General features: G+C 39.4%; 1 protein-coding gene across 1 annotated transcript in view; it reads left to right on the top strand.

Moving 5' to 3' along the window:
• The first annotated feature begins 870 nt into the window (after positions 1-870).
• LOC102266332 (phospholipid-transporting ATPase ABCA3-like) overlaps positions 871-25,328 on the top strand; it is a 199,851-nt gene continuing 175,393 nt past the window's right edge. Inside the window, exons 1-4 of the mRNA XM_070362574.1 lie at positions 871-930; positions 1,260-1,512; positions 3,401-3,528; positions 15,163-15,304. Of these exons, the coding sequence (XP_070218675.1) occupies positions 871-930; positions 1,260-1,512; positions 3,401-3,528; positions 15,163-15,304 (583 nt within the window). The remainder of the gene's footprint in view (positions 931-1,259; positions 1,513-3,400; positions 3,529-15,162; positions 15,305-25,328) is intronic.

Here is a 25,328-nt window from a genome sequence, read left to right as displayed (position 1 = left end):
ATGGGTATCCTTGTCTTGCTCTAGATTTTAAGAGAAAACACTTTCAGTTTTTCAGTGTTAAGTATGATGTCAGTTGTGGACATTTCATATATGCCTTTATTATGTTAAAGTACCTTGTTTGTGTACATAATTTGTTGAGTGTTTCTATTATTGAAGAGTGTTGAATTTTGTTACTCTTTCTGTGTTGAGATTATTATATGATTTTTATCTTTTATTTTAGTAATTAGTCTATTACATTTATTGATTTGCATATACTGAACCATCCTTACCTTCCAAGGATAAATCCCCTTGATCATGATCAGTGGGGCTTTAATTGTGCTATTGGATTTGGTTTGCTCAAGTGTTTTGAGGAGTTTTGCATCTTTATTTATCAGGAATATTTGCATGTAGTATTCTCATAGTGTCCTTATGTGGCTTTGATATCAGCATAATTCTGGCCTCCTAAAATGAATTTGGACATGTTCCCCTACCCTTCTATTTTTTGAAAAGTTTGAGAAAGATTGGTGTTAGTAGAATTTACTTGTGAAGCCATCTGGTCTTGGAAAGTATCATAAGAATATCAGATCCTGTTTGCTTATGCCATCTTGAAAAATGGAACCACATTTGTTTAGCTACTTCTTTGTTTTCTGACCACATTAGAACATTATTAGATATTAAGGAAATTACTGAACAGAAAAATAAAAGCAATTTAATTTTCTTTATTTCAAACACAAAATCATTTTTGCTATCAAACTTTGAGACTGATTAAGGAGAAAATTAGGAGAAAGAAGTAATACTGTTGTTTGCTTCATGTTCACATTATTAGGTAACTTAACATTAAAAAAATTTTTTCTCCATTGCTGGAATCGAACATACACTTTTTGTAGAAGAATGAATTTATTGACACTCAACCAGTTTGCAGTGCTCCTCTGGAAAAATTTTACCTTAAAGGTATGTAAAGGTATCCTTGGAAAATGTTCATAAATGCCCATGTGGTGCAGTTTGGATTTTGGGTGTGGGTGGGGGTGGGTTTATATACATGCACACACTTGAAAAATCACTTCCGGAGCTGAAAGTAGCTCTTCCAAATGTATGAAACTTCATTAATCAATAGTATAGCCTGACCTATAAGAAAACTGGTTAGGGGAGTTGGAGGGGTGATATGGAACTTTAGCTGTTTCAGGGTGAAACTGGCAGAAACTTAATATCATAGAACTATCTATTTGCTTTGAATGTGTACTCTTAAGTTAATTAACACAATCTTTTTGTTCCTCTTCTAGAGGAGGCAGTTCCTTAATTTAATATTGGAAGTCCTAACTGCATTGGCGTTTCCAATGATGCTTTTGCTCTTACGTGCTGTTATTCATATAACTGTTGCTGGACCTTACACTTTTACTTCTCAACCCATCAGTACTCTGCCTTCATTCCTCCAAAATGATGAAAGATGGGAATTGATTTATGTGCCTTCTAATATTGATGTGGTAAAAGAAATCACTGAGAATGTGAAGAGGAATCTAAACATCAGTATAAAAGGTTAGAAATTAAAGTTTTATGTAAAGCTTATCATTAACATTTTTGATGGAGCTGAAACAGTATAGGGAAAAGAATAAGAATAAAGTTGGATGAATCACACTGCCCAATTTTAACATTTCTCTCTGGCTGCTTTCAAGATATTTTCTGTCTTTATTTTTCAAAAGTTTGATTATGATGTGTCTGTGGATTTCTTTGGAGAAGGCAATGGCACCCCACTCCAGTACTCTTGCCTGGAAAATCGCATGGATGGAGGAGCCTGGTAGGCTGTGGTCCATGGGGTCACTAAGAGTCGGAGACGACTGAGTGACTTCACTTTCACTTTTCACTTTTATGCATTGGAGAAGGAAATGGCAACCCATTCCAGTGTTCTTGCCTGGAGAATCCCAGGGATTGGGGAGCCTGGTGGGCTGCCGTCTATGGGGTCGCAGAGAGTCGGACACGACTGAAGCGACTTAGCAGCAGCAGCAGCAGCAGCAGTGGATTTCTTTTGGTGTTTTTCTTTGGGGTTCACTGAGCATTTTGAATCTATATGTTGCACAAAGTTGGGGGACTTTACAATAATTATTTTTAAAATTGTTTTTTAACATGGCCGTCTTTCTTCTCCTCTAAGACTATGATGATACATTTTGTATTGTCCCACAGGTTGTTAAGGCTCTGTTCAACTTTTGTCTAATCTTTTTTTTCCTCTCTTGTTCAGATTAGAAAATTTCTATCTTGAATGACTCCTTCCTGTATTATAACTATACAGGTGTTGAGCCATCAAATGAGTTGTGTTTTTTAAAGCACAAAGTGATCACCTCCTGATTTGTTTCTCTTAATTAAGTAACCTTTTTGAGATATAACGCACATTCCATATTTTCACCCATTTGAAGTGTGTAATTCAGTGGCTTCAATATATTCACAGAGGTGTGCAACCACTGCCACAAATAATTTTAAAGCATTTTTATCACCAAAAATAAATTCCAAAATCTTTAGTCATAGCCCCACAATTATCCATCCCTATCAAGATAAGAAAAACAGTAATCTCTTTTTACCTCTACAGATCTGCCTATTATAAATCTTTTATATAAATAGATGGTTTACATATGAACCTTTAATATAAATTGTTTACATATAAACCTTTTATATCAACTTTATAAAATGCAATATGTGGTCTTTCATGACTCTCTTCTTACACTTAAAATGTTTTCAGGGTTAACCCATGTTGTTGCATGCATCAGTTCTTTATTCCTTTTCATTGTCAGATAATATTCCATTGTATGGATACACTGCATTTAATTGGTACAATATATCTTTCATCAGTTGAAGGACATTTGAGTTGTCTCTACCTTTTGGCTACTATAAATAATACTGCTACAAACATTCATTTATGGGTTTTATGTAGACATATGTTTTCATTTCTGTTGGTTATATACCAAGAGTGGAATAAATGTGTCATATGTTTACTCTATTTTTAACTTTTCAAGGAAATGCCAGACTGTTGTCTAAAGTCGTTATACCATTTTACATTCTGATTAGCAGTGAATGAAGGTTCCACATCCTCTCCAGCACTTGTTATCTTCTGTCTTTTTGATTATAGTCATCTCAGTGGATGTAAAGTGATTTCATTGTGATTTCAATTTGCATTTCCCTCACCACTAATGACTTATCTTTATATGTGCTTTATAGTGATTATTTAAAATTGCAATAAAATTTTATAAAAGTTTTTATCAAAATATTTTGAACCCCAAATATCCATTAAGTTGTTGTGATACCAGTATTTAAGAAACAGTGTTTTCAAATTTGCATATTTGGATAGAACGTTTTTGTCCATGTAAACTAATATATTTTCTCTCAGAAGGGATTATCATATGTTTTTATTTAAGTGAACAATTTTACTTCTCTGTAGTTCAAGGCTTTTCTTCAGAAATTGAGTTTGAGAAGTACATTAAGTATGACTATCGAGCTCATAAAGTGCTGGCTGCCATTGTTTTTGACTGTGACTTCAAAAATAGGCATGATCCATTGCCACTTCAGGTGAGAAAGTTGTATTTAAAGTTTTCTAAATAAATAGTTTTCTTGGAATTGGATTTTTAGTTTCTATGATTTTAATGAATTTTGTATTATCTACCCTATTTTATTAGTGAAGAAACTAATTTTCCCAAGATCAAACTACTTGTATAAAATAAAGCAAGCATATGAATCCAGATTTGAGTAGCTTTAAGGATGTCTGTGTTTGTAGCTTTTGAAATATGCTAATAAGGGAAGAATTGTATCTTTCATGCACAGGACTTCTGATTCATGGGACACTTGGACTACTCATACAGTGCTTCTAGTTTTGCAAAAGGTAGTGAAACACAAGCATGGATAGAGCCTTTTCTTTGAATGAGACATAGAATTTAAGTCCTTTCATAAATCTATAGAGAAAACTCTAAGGCTAACCCACATTGATCCAGATTAGATGATAGCATAACCCAAGAGAAGGAAAGAAAAAGATAGTGCTTTCCTTGGCAGATCTTATAAACATTGTCTCCTGGTGGTGATGAAAATAAAGGGCAATCTATAACAGCTCCACATGGAGCCAAATTCTATATTTAGAAAACAGATGCTTGTCAGCAGAAGGCAAGATTAATAAAACCACTAGTAGGACAATATATATTCTTTCTGAGTGTCCCATCCTTCCATGACTTTTCTTTTGTGCCAACTTCTATTTACTAAGTCAGAATTATCCATATACTGATATAGGTTTAGGCTCAACAATATACATTGGCTCAAAGTGTCTTCAGTGCTATTTTAAGTTTCATCTTATTGCTGAATAATAAGGCTTTCCTGGTGGCTCAGACAGTAAAACTTCTGCCTGCAGTGCAGGAGACCTGGGTTCGATCCCTGGGTTGGGAAGATCCCCTGGAGAAGAAAATGGCAACCCACTCCAGTAGTCTCGCCTGGAAAATTCCATGGACTGAGGAGCCTGGTAGGCTACAGTCCATGGGGTCGCAAAGAGTCGGACACAAATGAACGAGTTCACTTTCTTTCTTATTTCTGATTGACTGTGCTTGTGTCACCAAAAGTTTGAACTAGGTTTATGACATCACATCATGTGCTCAGGTGCTTGGTCTGTTTTTTTTGTTTGTTTGTTTGTTTGTTTTTCTGGATTTATTGAGATATAATTCATGTATAGAACTTCCCTGGTGGCTCAGATGGTAAAGCGTCCGCCTGCAATGCGGGAGACCTGGGTTCAATCCCTGGGTCAGGAAGATCCCCTGGAGAAAGCAATGGCACCCCACTCCAGTACTCTTGCCTGGAAAATCCCATGGACGGAAGAGCCTGGTAGGCTACAGTCCATGGGGTCGCAAAGAGTTGGACACAACTGAGTGACTTCACTTTCACTTTCTTTTTATGTGTAACACTGTTAAATTTAGGATATGCAATGTGGTGATTTGAAATGTGTATATTGCAAAATGATTACCACAGCAAGGTTAGCTGATATATTCCTCACCTCACAGAATTACCAGCTTTGTGTGTGGTGAAATATTTAAGATGAGTAAGTTCTGGGGATCTAATGTATTGCATTCTGCGTGGTCTGTTTTGATGATTTTTCTAAAACCTTTTGATTTCTATTGATGATTTCATGTATAGCATAGACCATCTAATGTCTACCAGCTTTCCCACATCTTAGGTGACTTTTTATTTTTTAATTTTATTTATTATTACTATTTTGACTATGCTGAGTCTTCATTATGGCATGCGGGCTCTTCCTTGCATTACGAAGTCTTCTCTAGTTGTGGTATGTAGCCTGCGGGCTTAGTTGCCCTGCAGCATACAGGATCTTAGTTCCCTGACCAGGATCAAACCCACATCCCCTGCATTGGAAGGTGGATTCTTTACCACTGGACCACCAGGGAAGTCCCTTATGTGACTTTCTTGACAGATCTTTTGTTCATTTACAAGAATCCACAAGGATCAAACTAAATCTCAGATATGATCAATCATGTCACTGTCCTGATGAAAAGACTTTGGTGACTTCCAATGTCCAGAGTCCTTTGCACAAATATATGGCTATCAATACCCTAGTACTTGGCTATCTCTGATCCTCCTTACCAAACTTTTTATGTTCCAACAGTACTTAACTTCCAGAAATTACCTGGAAACACTGTATTGCTTTTTGTTTCTGGGTCTTTGGTCACATTTTCTCTGCTGTACAAATGCTACTGTAAATTCCCATTCAAACTCCCATTCAGCTTCCACACCTATCCCTTTCTTTTCTGTCTTCATCACAACCTGCGCATATTTCTGTTAGTCAGAATTCATATGGGAACAGACACTACTGAATGCATTTCAACAAAAGTGTTTTTATATAAGGAAATATTTACACATTCACAATTTAGATTTTAGTCACTCTTGACAAACACTTCAGAGAATTTAGCTTACCTGTTTAGACAAACCATTCCCTTATTGAGCCTTTAGCTATCAGGTCATAGTTGCTGCAAATGGTTTTAACTGTTTTCTATGGAAAAGTAAGCACCAAGAGGTGCCCCCGTGTACCTCACTGTTTTCATTATGTAAAGTGAAAGTGAAGTCGCTCAGTCATGACCGACTCTTTGCGATCCCACGGACGGTAGTCTACCAGGCTTCTCTGTCCATTGGATATTCCAGGCAAGAGTACTGGAGTGGGTTGCCATTTCCTTCTCCAGGGGATCTTCCTGACCCAGGGGTCGAACCCAGGTCTCCTGCATTGCAGACAGACACTTTACTCTCTGAGCTACCAGGGAACAATAGCAACCTTAATCATGATTAATTGGTTCCTCTCATATCGTAATTTGTTTACTTGCCAGCGTACCAGTGTGAGTAGCTCAGTAATACTAGGTGATAATCATACAGCTATTTGGTGGAAGCTTTACTGTATCTCCTTGTAAAAGTCTGCTACCCCAGAAAACAAGGCCTTTAATGCAGCAGAACTTGAGCTTGTAAGGATGGGATGTATAAATTCCACAAGTAGGCCTCTGGGAGTGATTAGAAGGGCCAGTTCTACTTCCAAGCCTTGGTTCCCCTACCCTTATGTTTTACCAAGAACATAGAGCCATATACCAATTATTGTTACATAGGCCACATCCTATAGAACAGTGTCCCAGATTAACAGAGTGTTATCCTTATCTGAAATTGAACAGGCATTTTCAGTTTCTTCTCTCAGGTCTGCTGCTTCTGAGTCATAATGGCATATGGTAAGAACTATAGATCCAGTGGTTCGGGTGCCCATTATTGTATCTCCTTAACTATAAAACAGGTCCCCTGCTGGAGGCATATTGTGTGCCTTTACCCCTATTGCAGACCCATTTCTTTTTCTGGACTCCACTGAAAATTTTTACATCATAAATAGATCTGACCAGTTCTCTTTGTGGTATATGCCATCACCAAAATTTTGAAAAACAGGCTCATCAAAAAAAAAAAAAGGCCCATCTCTTTTTACAGTGTTTCTTTTGAGTGGTTAGGAGTACAGTGTACAGCAAAACTACTCTTTGAGGATATATCCTGGCATACCTCAGAGACCATTGGACCCATAAAAAGCTCACCAGTTAGCAAGGTCCTGAATCTTTATAGGCTTTATCTCTCAACCTGTGGTAAGAAAATATCTTACTAAGGCATTTAGAATGCTTGTCACTTCCTGTTTATCTGGTCTAAATGTAAATGCAAATTCACAGGACTTAAAATATATAGAACCATTTTGTAAATGACAAAGTCAGAAGACGTATATAAAACATTTAAAACTACAATAATCATTGAAGTGTAATACTGGCATATGATCAACAAATATATCTATGACACAGAACAGAAAGCCCATAGTCATTTGGGACTTCATTGTGATTTAGTGGCTAGGACTCTGTGATCCCAGTGCAAGGGCCTGGGTTCAATCCTTGGTCATGGAACTAGGTCGCACATGCCACAACTAAGAAGTCACATGCTGCAACTGAAGATCCTGCATGCAGCAGCTAAAGATTCCACATGCCACAGCTAAAGATTCCTCATTTCAGTAAAAGATCCTGCAGGCCACAAATGAAGGATAACACATACCATGACAAAGATCGAAGATACCACATGCCACAACTAGGCCTGGTGCAGCCTAATTCATTCATTCATTCATTTTTAAAAATAGAAATACAAAGGCACCAAAAATCTTACGGGGAAAGAAAGATGTTTCAATAAATAGTGCTGTAATGGTTGGATGTATATATGGAAAAAATGAAACTTGAACTGACCTCCTACTACACACAAAAAATTAGCTCATGAATTTTAGATTTAAATGTCAAAGCTAAACCCAGTGCTTTTAGAGTAAAGCAAAGACAAGTATCATCTTTAGTTGGGAGTAGCAGAATTTTTTAGATCACAGAAAGTGATAACCATTAAAGAAAAAATTAATAGATTAACTTTTATCAAACTTTTAGAAACTTCTTATCATCAAAAGACACTGTTGACTTCTGGTCTGGACAAGATGGTGGGGACTCAGTTCTTTCTGTCATTCCTCACTAAGCACAGCTGGATGTAATGCAAAGGCAAAGCAAAACTCTGAAAAGTGATAAGAACACTGCAAGTTGTTTTAAGACCTCATGCCTAGAGGAGCAGCACAGGGGCACACATCTTAATGTATCACAGCCAACAGATGACAGCCAAGACCCAGCATTATCTGACCTCCAGCCTAGCAATAGAGGGCAGCAAGTAGCCTCATGCCATTCCACATCAAATGGAAGCATTTCTAACATTAGACAGTTCTGACACATCTAGCATGAGGAATGGATAGGGAGCCCTGATAACTATTAGTGGCCAGGAAAAACACTCTCCTTCCTTACCAAGCCCTTCCCCTGCTAATATATACTGAAACACATGAGCAAGAGGTACTCAGCCACAAATATCCCAGTCTAGAAGCCTCTTCATCACCTCCAGCCTAAGACATCCCTCAATGCAAGACTCGAGTGGGTGGGCCAGTGGAACCATCAAGAGGGTCCCAGCTACAAAAAAGTGGCAATGTCTATGGGCCAGAGACTCTCTTTTCCTGTTCAGATACATGAGGGCAGTCAAGGAACCGTGATAGGGAAACTCCACCACAAGAAGTCCCACATTCAGAAAGAGTTGTCTGTCCCATACCGGCAGGTCCCTGCCACATGTGCCAAACCAGGAAAGCCTCTTCCCTCTTGTGGGCTGAATATCCTGTCTTATATTCGGAGCCCCCAAAGCAAAACAGGCAGAATTGGCATGAGGAACTCAGCCACAGAAAAGGTCTAGCCTGGGAAGGTCTTTATGCCTTGTGCCTCCTCTGCCCCTAGAAGGAAAACTCGTGTTCCTTTAGGCAGAAATAACAGGAACCAGTGTGAGCCCCAATGGAACCAAGTAAACTATGAGACCAAAATTAGTACTTAAAGAGCTCTGGAAATTAAATTGTCATTGAAATTAAGCCATTGCTGCATAAAATAGGCTGACTGCCTTATATAATAAAGTATTTAAATAGGATCCAGAGTCTCCTAAAATAATAGACAAAATTAACAAAATAAAATAGAAAATCATCTGTCGAACCAAGAACCAATTTACTGATATGAGAACTGAGATGAATTAGAGGTTAGAATTATCTGAGAAAGATTTTAAAGCAACCATCATAAGACATGTTTCAACAGCAATTAAAAACTGTTTTGAAACAAATTAAAATATAGGAAATATAAGCAGAGAAATAAAAGTTATAAACAAGAAGTTATAAGCAGTAAATTCAGTAACAAATAACAACCTAGTGGGAAAAAGTTGGCTTAAACCTTAACATTCATAAAACTAACATCATGGCATCCAGTCCCATCACTTCATGGCAAATAGATGGGGAAACAGTGGCAGACTTTATTTTGGGGGGCTCCAAAATCACTCCAGATGGTGATTGCAGCCATGAAATTAAAAGATGCTTACTCCTTGGAAGAAAAATTATGACCAACCTAGACAGCATATTAAAAAGCAGAGACATTACTTTGCCAACAAAGGTCCGTCTAGTCAAGGCTATGGTTTTTCCAGTAGTCATGAATGGATGTAACAGTTGGACTATAAAGAAAGCTGAGTGCTGAAGCATTGATGCTTTTAAACTGTGGTGTTGGAAAAGACTCTTGAGAGTCCCTTGGACTGCAAGGGGATCCAACCAGTCCATCCTAAAGAAAATCAGTTCTGAATATTCATTGGAAGGTCTGATGTTGAACCTGAAATGCCAATACTTTGGCCACCTGATGTGAAGAGCTGACTCATTGGAAAAGACCCTGATACTGGGAAAGATTCCCATTATCAGGAGGATGAGAAGGTGGGAGAAGAAGGGGATAACAGAGGATGGGATGGTTGGATGGCATCACCAAATCAACGGACATGAGTTTGAGTAAACTTCGGGAGTTGGTGATGGACAGGGAAGCCCAGCGTGCTGTAGTCCATGGGTTCGCTAAGAGTCAGACATGACTGAGAGACTGAACTGAACTGAACTGGGATGGGCTTAATAATAAAGTAGACAGAGGAGAGGATATAACACTGAGGAATAAATTTATCCAAGGAAGTGCAAAGAATGTGCACTGAAAACTACAAAACATTGCTGAAAGAAATTAAGACCAAAATAAAAGGAAAGACAGCCCTAGTTCATGGGTGTGCAGATGCGTTCTAAATTGCTTCATTCATGTCCGATTCTTTGCGATGCTATGCACCGTAGCCCACTAGGCTCCTCTGTCCATGGAGTTCTCCAGGCAAGAGTACTGGAGTGGGTTGCTGTGCCCTCCTCCAGGGGATCTTCCCAACTCAGGGGTCAAACCTGCATCTCTTACGTCTCCTGCATTGTCCGGCAGATTCTTTATCACTAGCAGCATCTGGGAAGCCCTAAGTTCATGGGCAGGAAGACCTAATTTGTTAAATCATACTACCAATAGCTACCTAGATTCATCACAATCCTTATCAAAATTCCATGCTGTATACCTAAAACTACTATTGTAAACAATAGTAAACTATTGTAAACAATAGTAGTTTTAGGTATACAGCATGGAGTTTCAAAATTTTTATAGATTATACACCATTTAAAGTTATAAAATTTGTTTATATTCCCTGTCCTGTAAAATATGTCCTTGTAGCTCATTATTTTAAAACTAATAGTTTGTATTCCTTAATTCTTACCCCTATATGCCCCTCCCTCTTTCCCTCTCTCCCACTGATAACTACGAGTTTGTTCTCTGTATCTGTGAGTCTGTGTCTGCTTTGTTGTAGTCATTTGTTTTGTTTTTAGATCCCACAGTTGAGTGATAGCAAGCAGTATTTGTCTTTCTCTGTCTTTTCTCTAAGCAACATGTCCATCTATGATGTTGCAAATGGCAAATTTTCATTCTTTTGTGGCTTAGTAATATTCCCGTGTATATCTTCTTTATCTATTTAACTGTGGATAGACATTAATCTTGCTTCCACGTTGGCTATTGTAAATAATACAGCTGTGAAAACTGGGGCACATGTATATTTTTAAAATGAGTATTTTGCTCTTTGAAAAATACTCAGGAATAGAACTGCTGGATCATATGGTAGCCCTATTTTAATTTTTTAAGGAATCTCCATACTGTTTTCCATGGTGGTGTTGGTGGTATTCAGTCACTCAGTCCTGTTCAGCTCTTTGCACCTCCATGGACTGCAGCATGCCAGACTTCCCTGTCCTTCACTATCTCCCAGAGTTTGTTCTAACTCATGTCCACTGAGTCAATGATGCCATCCAACCATCTCATTCCCTGTCACCCCCTTCTCCTCCTGCCCTCAGTCTTTCCCAGGAACAGGATCTTTTCCAATGAGTCAGCTCTTCACATCATATGACCAAAGTATTGGAGCTTCAGCTTCTGCATCAGTCCTTCCAGTGAATATTCAGGGTTGATTTCCTTTAGGATTGGCTGGTTTGATCTCCTTGCTGTCCAATGGACTTTTGAGAGTCTTCTCCAATACCACAGTTCAAAAGCATCAATTCTTTGGCACTCAGCTTTCTTTATGTTCCAGCTCTCACATCCATACATGACTACAGGAAATACCATAGCTTTGACTCTGCAGAACTTTGTTGGCAAAGTGATGTCTCTGCTTTTTAATATGGAGTATAGGTTAACTGGTTCCAAATAGGAAAAGGAATACGTCAAGTCTGTATATTGTCACCCTGCTTATTTAACTTATATGCAGAGTACATCATGAGAAACGCTGGACTGGAAGAAACACAAGCTGGAATCAAGATTGCCGGGAGAAATATCAATAACCTCAGATATGCAGATGACACCACCCTTATGGCAGAGAGTGAAGAGGAACTCAAAAGCCTCTTGATGAAAGTGAAAGTGGAGAGTGAAAAAGTTGGCTTAAAGCTCAACATTCAGAAAACGAAGATCATGGCATCCGGTCCCATCACTTCATGGGAAATAGATGGGGAAACAGTGGAAACAGTGTCAGACTTTATTTTTGGGGGCTCCAGAATCACTACAGATGGTGACTGCAGCCATGAAATTAAAAGACGCTTACTCCTTGGAAGGAAAGTTATGACCAACCTAGACAGCATATTCAAAAGCAGAGACATTACTTTGCCAACAAAGGTCCATCTAGTGAAGGCTATGGTTTTTCCTGTGGTCATGTATGGATGTGAGAGTTGGACTGTGAAGAAGACTGAGCACTGAAGAATTGATGCTTTTGAGCTGTGGTGTTGGAGAAGACTCTTGAGAGTCCCTTGGACTGCAAGGAGATCCAACCCAGTCCATTCTGAAGGAGATCAGCCCTGGGATTTCTTTGGAAGGAATGATGCTAAAGCTGAAACTCCAGTACTTCGGCCACCTCATGCGAAGAGTTGACTTACTGGAAAAGACTCTGATGCTGGGAGGGATTGGGGGCAGGAGGAGAAGGGGACGACAGAGGATGAGATGGCTGGATGGCATCACTGACTCGATGGACGTGGTTCTGAGTGCACTCTGGGAGTTTGTGAGGACAGGGAGGCCTGGCGTGCTGCGATTCATGGGGTCGCAAAGAGTCGGACACGACTGAGCGACTGAACTGAACTGATAGGTTTGTCACAGCTGTAAGTCCAAGGAGCAAGTGTCTTTTAATTTCATGGCTGCAGTTACCATCTGCAGTGATTTTGGAGCCCAAGAAAATAAAATCTGTCACCATTTCCATTTTTTTTCCCCTATTTATCATGAATGATGGGACTAGATGCCATGATCTTAGTTTTTTGAATGTTGAGTTTTAAGCCAATTTTTCAGCTTTTTAATCTCAACTAATGCAGAAAAAGTTTTGAGAAAATTCAGCACCCATTTATAATAAAATTAATGAGCTCTGTTACAGTCATACTATGGAATATTACTCTATTCCTGCATGCTCAGTCATGTCTGACTCCTTGTGACCTGGTAGACTGTAGCCTGCCAGGCTCCTCTACCCATGGGATTCTCCAGGCAGAATACTGGAGTGAATTCAACCCTGTGATGGAACCCAAATCTCCTGCAGCCCCTGAATTGGCATGTGTATTCTTTACCACTGAGCATCAGGGAAGCCCCCTATGGAATACTGCTCAGTGATAAAAAGGAATTAACTACTGAAAATAGCAATTACATTAATGAATTTCAAAACATACAGAGTAAAAGAAGCCTTCTATGAAAGAGTACAATTCTATATTTAATTCTATTTATATGAAATTTTATAATGGCCAGAATTAATCTGTGGTGAAATTAGGAAAATTATATCTCTGACTGTGGTCAGGATCAATGGGGAAAGGGCATTATAAAAACTTTCTGGAATGAGGGTAATGTTTATCTTGATAGTAGTTGAGTTAGAATAGCTATGCATTTTTAAAACTTATATCAGATCAGATCAGTCACTCAGTTGTGTCCGACTCTTTGCAACCCCATGAATCGCAGCACACCAGGCCTCCCTGTCCATCACCAACTCCCGGAGTTCACTCAGACTCACGTCCATCGAGTCAGTGATGCCATCCAGCCATCTCATCCTCTGTCGTCCCCTTCTCCTCTTGCCCCCAATCCCTCCCAACATCAGAGTCTTTTCCATGTACAGTTAAGATTTGTACATTTTACTGTGTGTAAATTTTACCTCAAATGAAAACTATAGGCAACTATTAAAATCTAGTAAATGGTGAACTTTTGGTGAAACTATGCTGAAGTCTAACTTTCTTTGCAGTGCATCCAAAACTTAAGTATATTGATAGATAAAGTATATAGATATTACATATATACAAGTTTATATAGATATATATTTAAGCTTACATGATGTATAATATAAATTATATATGCACACCTAATTTCGCCTTTTTTATGAAAAAGGTAGCATACTTGTCAGTAATTTTTTTTCTTTTTGAACCATAAATCCATTCTTCTACTTTGCTTTTTGATGCTACAGTTACATTTCCACTTTTTCAGCCAGCTATCAGACTCAGCTAATAAAAGGCACTAGAGGCAGACTAGAAGCAAGAGTTGGAGAAAAAGAAGTAACTTTAACTTTCTGTTGGCTTTCTGGCTGCTTGTAGTTGCTGTGAATGACACCCCAGCAATATCTCTTTTTTTTTTTTTTTTGTCAGTAGCATTTTCTTTCTCATAGTGGCAGACAAATGCAGTTTGAAGATTGCTCAATGCTTTTCAACATCAGCTTTACCACACCCTCTCAAAGATATCCAGCACTAGGCAACTGGAGCTCCTTTTCAGAAGTCAAGGTCCCCATCCAAAGTCCCCTCTTTCAAGCTCTGTAACCTAGTACTAGCTGACTTATGCCCCTGCTCAGAGGCTTGATTTTTCATCCCCACATGACCTCTCATTTAAGTTTACAAATTTTACTAATTACAAACCCTTGTTTTTGTTTCCTTAGTCCTAGGGCCAATGACTGCTTCCTGCTGTCTCTATCTGATACCTTAGAGCTCTCCTATCCATTAGGTTATCTAGTATGGATAGTATAACCTATCCATTAGGTTATCTAGTTTCTATTTCCTGACTATACCTCGAGCAGATACAGAATTCTGTATTGTGTAATTTATGCAGTCTGTTATGTATGAGCGGTTAGGTTGATTCCAATACGCTGTATTTCCACGACAAATAATGTTACAGCAAACAACCGTGTGCATGTGGTTTTTTCCCATACTGTTTGAGGTTTATATTCCAAGTCTGTTATTGAAAGTATGATTGCTGAATTAAACAGTGCATGCATATATGGTTTTGTGGACCATTGTCAGATTCTGCATTATCATTGTGCCATTTGCATACTACAAGCAGTGTATTAAAGTGCCTGTTGACTGCCTTGCCAACACAGTATGTTAACACAGTATGTTTTGACTTTTCCAGTGTGACAGGTAAGAAAGATATCAATGTAGTTTTAATTTGTATTTATTCCATTCTGTGACATTGAGAAGGTTTTTATATGTTTGTGGACCATGTGCATATCTTCTTATTGTGAACTGTCTGCATTGGGAGAGGACTTAAAATATAAATATGATTGGATTATATTTGTTGTGCTTGGAGTCACTGTCACTTGCAGGCATTCAGAATCACTTTCATATCAGATGAGTCTCAATTTCAAATTACATGGTTTCCTATGTGGATTTAACTTTGCTTTATTTTCTAATATTTGCTTTTCAGTTTAGTTTGGTTTTAAACATAGTTTGTTTTCTGCTGCTACTTCTAGGTAAAATACCATCTGCGTTTTGCTGCTATACAGAGGACTATCATATGGCCAGATGAGACGGGCTGGAAAACAACCTTACTTTTCCCTAATCAGCCCTCTGTAGGACCCAGGAATCCAGGTCATCAGGATGGAGGAGGTCCTGGTAAGCAGATCCTTATGTATATGCATACTTAATTTTTATTACACTTGCATAATAATATATATGTTATTTATATTGTGTATATATGTGTGTGTATGTGTATACATGTACGTATACATATATGTATTTACACAGATATATGAAATAAATCACTTTATTCTTAACTTGCAATTTTTAAATTAAATGTATATTATATAAAAACTACTAAATCTTATACATTTGGTAAACTAACATATATATATATATAGAGAGAGAATATATAATATATATATATAATGCTTTGTTGTTATTTAATCGCTAATTCATGTCAGAATCTTTTGTGACCCTATGGACAGTAGCCTGTAAGGCTCCTCTGTCCATGGGATTTTCCAGGCAAGAATACTGGAGTAGGTTGCCATTTCCTTCTCCAGAGGAATTTCCCAACCCAGGAATTGAACCCATGTCTCCTTTGGCAGGTGGATTCTTTATCACTGAGCCACCAGGGAAACTCTTCCAATTCTTATACCAATACGCTTATCTTTATTTAGTTTAGTGTTCTGCTTTTCAAATACATATATTTTAATTTGTTGGTATTGTTTGAATATTCATGTCTATGTATAATTCTATTGATTTGATCTAAAACTTAAAAAATTGTGATGACAATTTTTAATTCAAATTTTCATATTGCATATTTTCTTGAAAAGCCCTTAATGTGTAATATGAGTTTACCAACTATACTTGAGATTTTTATGCAAAGTGAAAGTGAAAGTCGCTCAATCGTGTCCGACTCTTTGTGACCCCATGGACTATACAGCCGTGGAATTCTCCAGGCCAGAATTCTGAAGTGGTAGCTGTTCCCTTCTCCAGGGGATCTTCCCAACGCAGGAATCAAACCCAGGTCTTCCACACTGCAGGCAGATTCTATACCAGCTGAACTACCAGGGAAGCCCAAGAATACTGGGGTGGGTAGCCAGTGCCTTCTCCAGCAGATATTCCTGATCCAGGAATCGAACCAGGGTCTTCTGCATTGCAGGCGGATTCTTTACCAGCTGAGCTACCAAGGAAGCCCTTGAGCTTTTAATATTTAGCAGATATTCAGCAGAAGGAAAAAACCTATGCACATTTTAGCATAAGCAACAAAAATTGGAAACATCATAACCAGTAATAGAATAGATGAACATATTAGACAGTCATTAAAAATAATCTATATGTAGTCTGTTAAGAAAGAATTTAAGCTGAGTCTACAAGTAACTGTATGAATTAGCTAGACGGAGATAAATGAGTACTATTCCACATAGTGCAAGTAAGATCATAAACACATCAAGATAGGATGCCACATTCAGGGGACTACATGGCATTTTGTTTGTTTTCTTTTTTATAGCTAGAATAGCGACTTATACAGGAGGCTATTCAAGGTGAAGCTAAGAGGCAAATAGATCATTAAATACCTAATGTGTAAAGTGAAGGAATATGAAATCTCTTCCTGGAAGTTATAAGAGACAAAATCATAGCAATATTTAGTACAAATAGGAGAAATGATATGGTAGTGGATGCATCTCTTCAAGTAATGACACTCTCCAAGTAATGACACTCATGTTCATCTTTGGTATTTGTTTAAATCTGAACTCAAACTTTTGTTTCTATTGATGAATAAATAAGACTGTGACCTATATTTCACAATTTATATAATTGATTGCAGTGTTTCAGAGAATGGCCCTTATTTTGCATTGGACATCTGAATTTTGTTTTATTCCACTTGTTGATTTTGAGCGTTATATTACTTGACACCAGGCAGTATGCCCTTGGGTTTCCTTAATACCATACTATTAGTGGGAAAATGTTATGAGAAGAAGGGTGGATGAAGCATGTTTGGTAACATTTAAATTAAGGAAGAGTAAATAAAAGAAGACAAGGATACAGAGATTAAGAAGGATTGACAAGTAGGTGAGTAGAATATTAAGACAGCTACTGCCTCATGCTAATTCACTTCAGTTATATCTGACTCTTTGAGACCATATGGACTGCAAACTATCAGGCTCCTCTGTCCACGGGATTCTCCAGGCAAGAATACTGGAGTGGGTTGCCATGCCCTCCTCGGGGGCACCTTCCTTGGATAGGTACTAAATATATTAAAGAAGGAATGAGAAACCTCAATACTTGATATTTCAATTTTATAACCACAAAAGAATCTCTTGAAGCCTAAAAACAGCAATTCCTTCATAAAAAAGAGTTTCTATTAAAAAAAAAAAAAACTATAGAACATTGATGAAGGAAATTAAAGATGACTCAAAGAAAGGGAAAGATGGTCCATGCTGCTGAATTAGCGAGTTAATATTGCTAAGATGGCCATACTGAAAGCAATCTACAGATTTAATACAATCTCATTCAAAATACCCATGGCGTTTTTCACAGAACTAGAGCAAACAATCCTAAAATGTATATGGAACCAGAAGACTCCAAATTGCTGAAGCAAGCTTGATAAAAAAGAACAAAGCTGAAGCTCTCGTATTCCCTGACTTCAGACTACACTAGAAATATCCAGTAATCAAAACAGAATGATGCAGCACAAAACAGATACATAGGCCAGTGGAACAGAGTAGAGACCCCAGAAATAAATCCACAGACCTGTAGTCAGTTTATATAGGTAAGAATATACAATGAAGAAAAAAGTCTTTTCAATAAGTTAAGCTGAAAAAAAAAAATGGGCAGCTACATGTAAAACAATGAGATTAGAACACTCCCTCATAATGCCATGTACTAAAATAAACTTGAAAAAGATTAAGGACTAAATATAAAACTTGATACTGTGGAACTCCTAGAAGAGAACATAGGCAGGACATTCTTTGATGGAAATTGTAGCAAAGTCTTTTCTATCTGTCTCCTAAGACAAAAGTAAAAATTAAGAATTAAGCTTAAAAGCTTTTGCACAACAAACATCAACAAAATTCCATTTCTCATATGGAATGAGAAAAAATATTTGCAAATGGTATGGCAGACAAGGGGTTAATATCCAAAATACACAAACAGCTTATACAACTCAATATCAAAAAAACTAACAACCCAGTCAAAAAATGGGCAGAAGACCTGAATACACATTTTTTCCAAAGAAGATGTATGGATGGCCAACAAACGCATGGAAAGGTGCTCAGTATCACTAATTATTAGAAAAATGTAAATCAGATGAGATAATACTTCATTTATATCAGAATGGCTGTCATCAAAAGTCTACAAATAACGAATGTTGACCAGAATATGGAGAAAAGAGAATCTCTTGTACACTGTGCTGCTACTGCTGCTGCTGCTGCTAAGTCGCTTCAGTTGTGTCCGACTCTGTGTGACCCCATAGATGGCAGCCCACCAGGCTCCCCCATCCCTGGGATTCTCCAGGCAAGAACACTGGAGTGGGTTGCCATTTCCTTCTCCAATGCATGAAAGTGAAAAGTGAAAGTGAAGTCTCTCAGTCGTGTCTGACTCTCCGTGACCCCATAGACTACAGCCTACCAGGCTCCTCCATCCATGGGATTTTCCAGGCAAGAGTACTGGAGTGGGGTGCCATTGCCTTCTCCATGTACACTGTGGGTGGGAATAGAAAACAGTATGGATACTTAAAAAACTACAATTAGAACTACTATATGATCCAGTAGTTCCACTCCTCAATATACATCTCAAAGAAAATGAAAACCCTGACTAGAAAAGATACATGCACCCAATGTCCATAGCAGCAATATTTACAATAGCCAAGATATGGAAGCAACCCAAGTGTTCATCAAAAGACAAATGAATAAGAAATATGTGAGAGATATATATATATGGATTCCCTGGTGGTTCAGGTGGTAAAGAATCCATGTGCAGTGCAGGAGACCTAGGTTCGATCCTTGGGTCAGGAAGATCCCCTGGAGAAGGAAATGGATGCCCACTCGAGTATTCTTGCCTGGAGAATTCCATGGACAGAGGATCCTGGTGGGCTACAGTCCATGGGGTCACAAAGATTCAAATACAATATATACATATATGCTGTGCTGTGCTTAGCCACTCAGTTGTGTCCGACTCTTTGCGACCCTATAGACTGTAGCCTGCCAGGCTCCTCTATCCTTGGGGATTCTCCAGGGGAGAATACTGGATTGGGTTGCCATGCCCTCCTCCAAGAGATCTTCCCAACCCAGGGATCAAACCCAGGTCTCTCGCAATACAGGTGGATTCTTTACCATCTGAGCCATCAAGAAAGCCCAAGAATATTGGAGTGGGTAGCCTATCCCTTCTCCAGGGGATCTTCCTGACCCAGATATTGAACTGGGTTCTCCTGCATTTCAGGTGGATTCTTTACCAGTTGAGCTTCTAGGGAAGCCCATATGCATATATAATGGGATGATATTAAAAAGATATATAATGAATATTAGTCATAAAAAAGAACAGAATTCTGCCATTTGCTGCAATGTGAATAAACCTAAAAAATATTATGCTTAGTGAAATATCAGGCAGAAAAAGACAAATACTTTGTGATATCACTTATGTGTGGAATCTAAAAAATAAAATTTACATACATGACAAAATAAAAAGACCAACTGACATAGAAAAGAAAACTAGTAGTTAGTTACCAGAGCAGAGAGAAAATTAAGATAGGATATGGGATTAAGAGATACAAGCTACAATGTACAAAATATATAAGTAACAAGGATATATTAATTGTACAACATAAGGAATTATAGCCATCACGTTTTATAGCCATCATTTTTGATATCTTTTTTTAATTCAGGTGTATTTGATTTATAATGTTGTACTAATTTCTGGTATATAGCAAAGTGAACTCAACATATTTCACATATATATACATTCTTTTTTTAAATATTATTTTCCATTATGACTTATCCCAGGAAATTGAATGTAGTTCCTTGAGCTATGGGTTCCCCTGGTCGCTCCAACAGTAAAGAGTCGGCCTGCAATTCAGGAGACCCAGATTCAATCCCTGGGTCGGGAAGATCCCCTGGGAAAGGAAATGGCAACCTACTCCAGTACTCTTCCCTGGAAAATCCCATGCACGGAGGAGCCTGGTGGGCTGCAGTCCATGGGATTGCTAAGAGTTGGACATGACTGAGCGACTTCACTTTCACTTTTCACTTTCATCCATTGGAGAAAGAAATGGCAACCCACTCCAGTGTTCTTGCCTGGAGAATCCCAAGGACAGGGAGGAGCCTGGTAGGCTGCCCTCTTTGGCGTCGCACAGAGTCGGACACGACTGAAGCGACTTAGCAGCAGCAGCAGCAGCAGCCATGAAATTAAAAAACACTTACTCCTTGGAAGAAAAGTTATGACCAACCAAGATAACATATTGAAAAGCAGAGACATTACTTTGCCAACAAAGGTCCGTCTAGTCAAGGCTATGGTTTTTCCAGTGGTCATGTATGGATGTGAGTTGGACTGTGAAGAAGGCTGAGTGCCGAAGAATTGGTGCTTTTGAATTGTGGTGTTGGAGAAGACTCTTGAGAGTCCCTTGGACTGCAAGGAGATCCAACAAGTCCATTCTGAAGGAGATCAGCCCTGGGATTTCTTTGGAAGAAATGATGCTAAAGCTGAAACTCCAGTACTTCGGCCACCTCATGCGAAGAGTTGACTCATCAGAAAAGACTCTGATGCTGGGAGGGATTGGGGACAGGAGGAGAAGGGGACGACAGAGGATGAGATGGCTGGATAACATCACTGACTCGATGGACATGAGTCTGAGTGAACTCCGGGAGTTGGTGATGGACAGGGAGGCATGGCATGCTGTGATTCATGGGGTCACAAAGAGTCGGACACGACTGCACAACTGAACTGAACTGAACTGATACATAAAATGCAGTATGCAACTACACCTAGCAGAAGGCATATGCAAGCAGCTTCTTAGACCAAGGGCATCACAGAACAGGCAGGGCAGGCCAGGCTTGCGCCCCATAGCCTGGGGTGCTGCTTCAGCAATGAGAACCATAACTCCGTTTCCAAAAGTTTCCATACTTGAGGGAGTGACTGTGGAAGCTCTATACCAAGTGTCTTGGACTTGAGGATGTTTCTGGGGAGAAATCTCAGCATGAATTCAGAACAAAGGGAGATGCTTTGAGTGGGATGTGAATATATTGTGGAGAAGAAGCCAATTCTGACTTCTTTGTTTCCTGTCAGAAACTGTTTCTTTGACTTGCTTTTCATTGCTTTTGTTATTATAATCATACAGAATGCTCTGCCTCAGAGAATCCTACCCAGCTGCCTGACTGTTAAACTAAAGTGCCTTTGTTCAGAGCTCTGTCCACCTGTAGATGGCAGGAAGAAATTAACACATCCCCTGCCTGAGGCTTGCCATTCTAGGAGATGTTTACAAGATTAATGGCCTTTTTACTTTGCTTCCTCACCTCTTCCCGATCTCTGATCTATAAAAGAACCTGGCATCCAGACCCAGATAATATGGTTATTTTGAGACATTAACCTTCCATCTTCTTGGTCAGCTGGCTCCCTGATTAAAGTCTCATCCTTGCCTTAGATTGATTAACTTCTAAGATACTGGAGTAGAAGGATGTGTGCTCATCTTCTCCTGCAAGAATACCAAAATCGCAAGTGAAGTCACTCAGTCGTGTCTGACTCTTTGGGACTCCATGAACTGTAGCCCACCAGACTCCTCCATCCATGGAATTTTCTAGGCAAGAGTACCGACCAAAATCACAACTAGTTGGTAAACAACCATCAACAGGAGAATGTTGAATCCTAGCAGAAAAAGATAGCCCGCATCTAGGGGCAAAGAAGAAACCCCAACAAGACAGTGGGAGGGGTGCAGTCATGTTTAAAATCAAATCTCAGACCCGCCAGATGCTGAGGGGATGCAAAAAAAAAAAAAAAAAATCATGTGCACCAGGACCCAGGGAAAGGAACAGTGAGCTCCACAAGGGACTGAGCCAGACTTACCTTTGGGTGTCTGAGTGTCTCCTGCAGAGGCACGCGTCAGCAGTGACCTACCACGGGGACAGGGGCTTTGGCTGCATCAGACCTGGGTGGCGCGGTGTGAGGCATAAGTCCTCTTGGAGGAGGTCACCATTAGCTCCACTGTAGAGCCATTGAGCAGATGACCCATGAACTGGAGAACGATTATACCAAACAAGTTCTTGCACTGTTGCAAAAGTTCTAGGGCCCACAAGGGATTTCCTAACCTGGGAAATCCAGCAAAGGGACTGAGAACCCCCAGGGAATTTGATTTTGAAAGCCAGTGGTATTTGATTACAGAACTTCCACAGGACTGTGGAAAAAGACTGGGAGGGCACGAACAAAACCTTGTGCCCACCGAGACCCAGGGGAAAGGAGCAGTGGCCCCACAAGAGACTGAGCCAGACTTGCCTGTGAGTGTCCTTGAGTCTCTGGCAGAGGCGTGAGTCGACAGTGGCCTGCTATGGGGTCAAGGGGCACTGACTGCAACACTCCTGAGAAGCCCGGTGTGCTCCGTAAATCCTTTTGAAGGAGGTCACCATTACCCCTACCACAGTTTGGCCTCTAGCCAAACTAAAGGGAGGGAACACAGACCCACCTATCAGCAGAAACTTGGATTAAAGATTTCCTCAGCATGGCCTTGCCCACCAGAGCAAGATCAAATTTTCCCCACAGCCAGTTCCTCCCATCAGGGAAGGTTCCACAAGCCTTTTATCCTCATACATCAGTGGGCACACAAAATGAAAACCACAGTCCCAGGAAACTAAACAAACTGATCACATGGATCACAGCCTTGTCTAACTCGATGAAATTATGAGCCATGCCATGTAGAGTTCCAGAGAGACAGATATGGTGGAGAATTCTGACAAAACATGGTCCACTGGAGAAGGGAATGGCAAACCACTTCAGCATGCTTGCCTTGAGAACCTCATGAACAGTATGAAAAGGCAAAAAGATGGGACACTGAAAGATGAACTCCCCAGGTCGGTAGACGCCTAATATGCTCCTGGACAAGAGCAGAGAAATAGCTCCAAAAGAAATGAAGAGGCTGAGCCAAAGCAGAAACAGCGCCCACTTGTGGATGTGTCTGGTGGTGAAAGTAAAGTTTGATGCTGTAAATAATATCGCATAGGAACCTGCGATTGGAGAAGGCAATGGCACCCCACTCCAGTACTCTTGCCTGGAAAATCCCATGGACGGAGGAGCCTGGTAGGCTGCAGTCCATGGGGTCGCTAAGAGTCGAACACCACTGAGCGACTTCACTTTCACACACTGGAGAAGGAAATGGCAACCCACTCCAGTATTCTTGCCTGGAGAATCCCAGGGACAGGGGAGCCAGGTGGGCTGCCGTCTATGGGGTCACACAGAGTCGGACACGACTGAAGCGACTTAACATAGCATAGCATAGCATAGGAACCTGCGATAGAAAATATTAATGCCATCAATCAGGGTAAATTGGAAGTGGTCAAACAGGAGCTGGCAGGAGTGAACATCAATATTTTAGGAATCAGTAAACTATTTGGCAAAACTAATACAATTATGTAAAGTTTAAAAATAAAATAAAATTAAAAAAAAATAAAATGGAACAAAAGGGGCGAATTTAATTCAGATGGCCATTATATCTACTACTGTGAGCAAGAATCCCTAAGAAGAAGAAATGAAGTAGCCCTTATAGTCAACAAAAGAGTCCAAAATGCAGTGCTTGGGTGCAGTCTCAAAAACAATAGAATGATCTCTGTTCGTTTCCAAGGCAAACCATTCAATATCACAGTAATCCAAGTATATGCCCCAACCAGTTATACTAAAGAAGCTGAAGTTGAATGGTTGTAAGAAGATCTACATGACCTTCTAAAACTAACACCAAAAAAGGATTCCTTTTCATCTTAGGGGACTGGAATGCAAAAGTACGGAAGGCAAGAGTTACCTGGAGTAACAGGCAAGTTTAGCCTTGGAGTACAAAATGAAGCAGGGCAAACCAAGAAAACGCACTAGTCATAGCAAACACCCTCTTGCAACAACACAAGAGATGACTCTGCACGTGAACATGACCAGATGGTCAATGCTGAACTCAGATTGATTATATTCCTTGCAGCAAAGATGAAGAAGCTCTATGCAGTCAGCAAAAACAAGACCAGGAGCTGACTGTGACCCAGATTATGAACTCCTTATTGCAAAATTCAGACTTTTGCAAAATTGAAGAAAGTAGGAAAAACCACTAGACCATCCAGCTCTGATCTAAATCAAATTCCTTATGATTATACAATGGAAGTGACAGATAATTTCAAGGGATTAGATCTGATAGAGTGCCTGAAGAATTAAGGACAGAGGTTCATGATATAGTACAGGAGGCAGTGATCAAGACCATCCCCAAGAAAAAGAAGTGCAAAAAGGCAAAATGGTTGTCTGAGGAGGGCTTACAAATAGCTGAGAAAACAAGAGAAGCCAAAGGCAAAGAAGAAAAGGAAAGATACACCCATTTGAACACAGAGTTCCAAAGAAAGCAAGGAAAGATAAAAAAGCCTTCCTCAGTGATCAATGCAGATAGAGGAAAACAATAGAATGGGAAAGACTAGAGATCTCTTCAAGAAAATTAGAGATACTAAGAGAACATTTCATGCAAAGATGGACACAATAAAGAACAGAAATGGTAGAGGCCTAACAAAAGCAGAAGATATTAAGAAGAGGTGGCAAGAATACACAGAAGAACTATTCAAAAAAGATCTTAATGACCTAGATAGCCACAATGGTGTGATCACTCATCTAGAGCCCATCTTGGAGTGTGAAGTCAAGTGGGCCTTAGGAAGCATCACTATGAACCAAGTTAGTGAAGGTGATGGAATTCCAGCTGAGCTATTTTGAATCCTAAAAGACGATGCTGTTCCAGTTCTGCACTTAATATGTCAGCAAATTTGGAAAACTCAGCAGTGACCACAGGACTGGAAAAGATCAGTTTTCATTCCAATCCCAAAGAAAGGCAATGCCAAAGAATGCTCAAACTACCACACAATTACACTCATTTCAAATGCTGGCAAAGTAATGCTCAAAATTCTCCAAGCTAGAGATCAAATTGCCAACATCTGTTGGATCATAGAAAAAGCAAGAGAATTCC

The sequence above is a fragment of the Bos mutus genome, chromosome 25 (assembly GCF_027580195.1).
Source record: "Bos mutus isolate GX-2022 chromosome 25, NWIPB_WYAK_1.1, whole genome shotgun sequence".
NCBI classification, from domain to species: domain Eukaryota; kingdom Metazoa; phylum Chordata; class Mammalia; order Artiodactyla; family Bovidae; genus Bos; species Bos mutus.
This window is presented reverse-complemented; position numbering and strand designations above follow the sequence as displayed.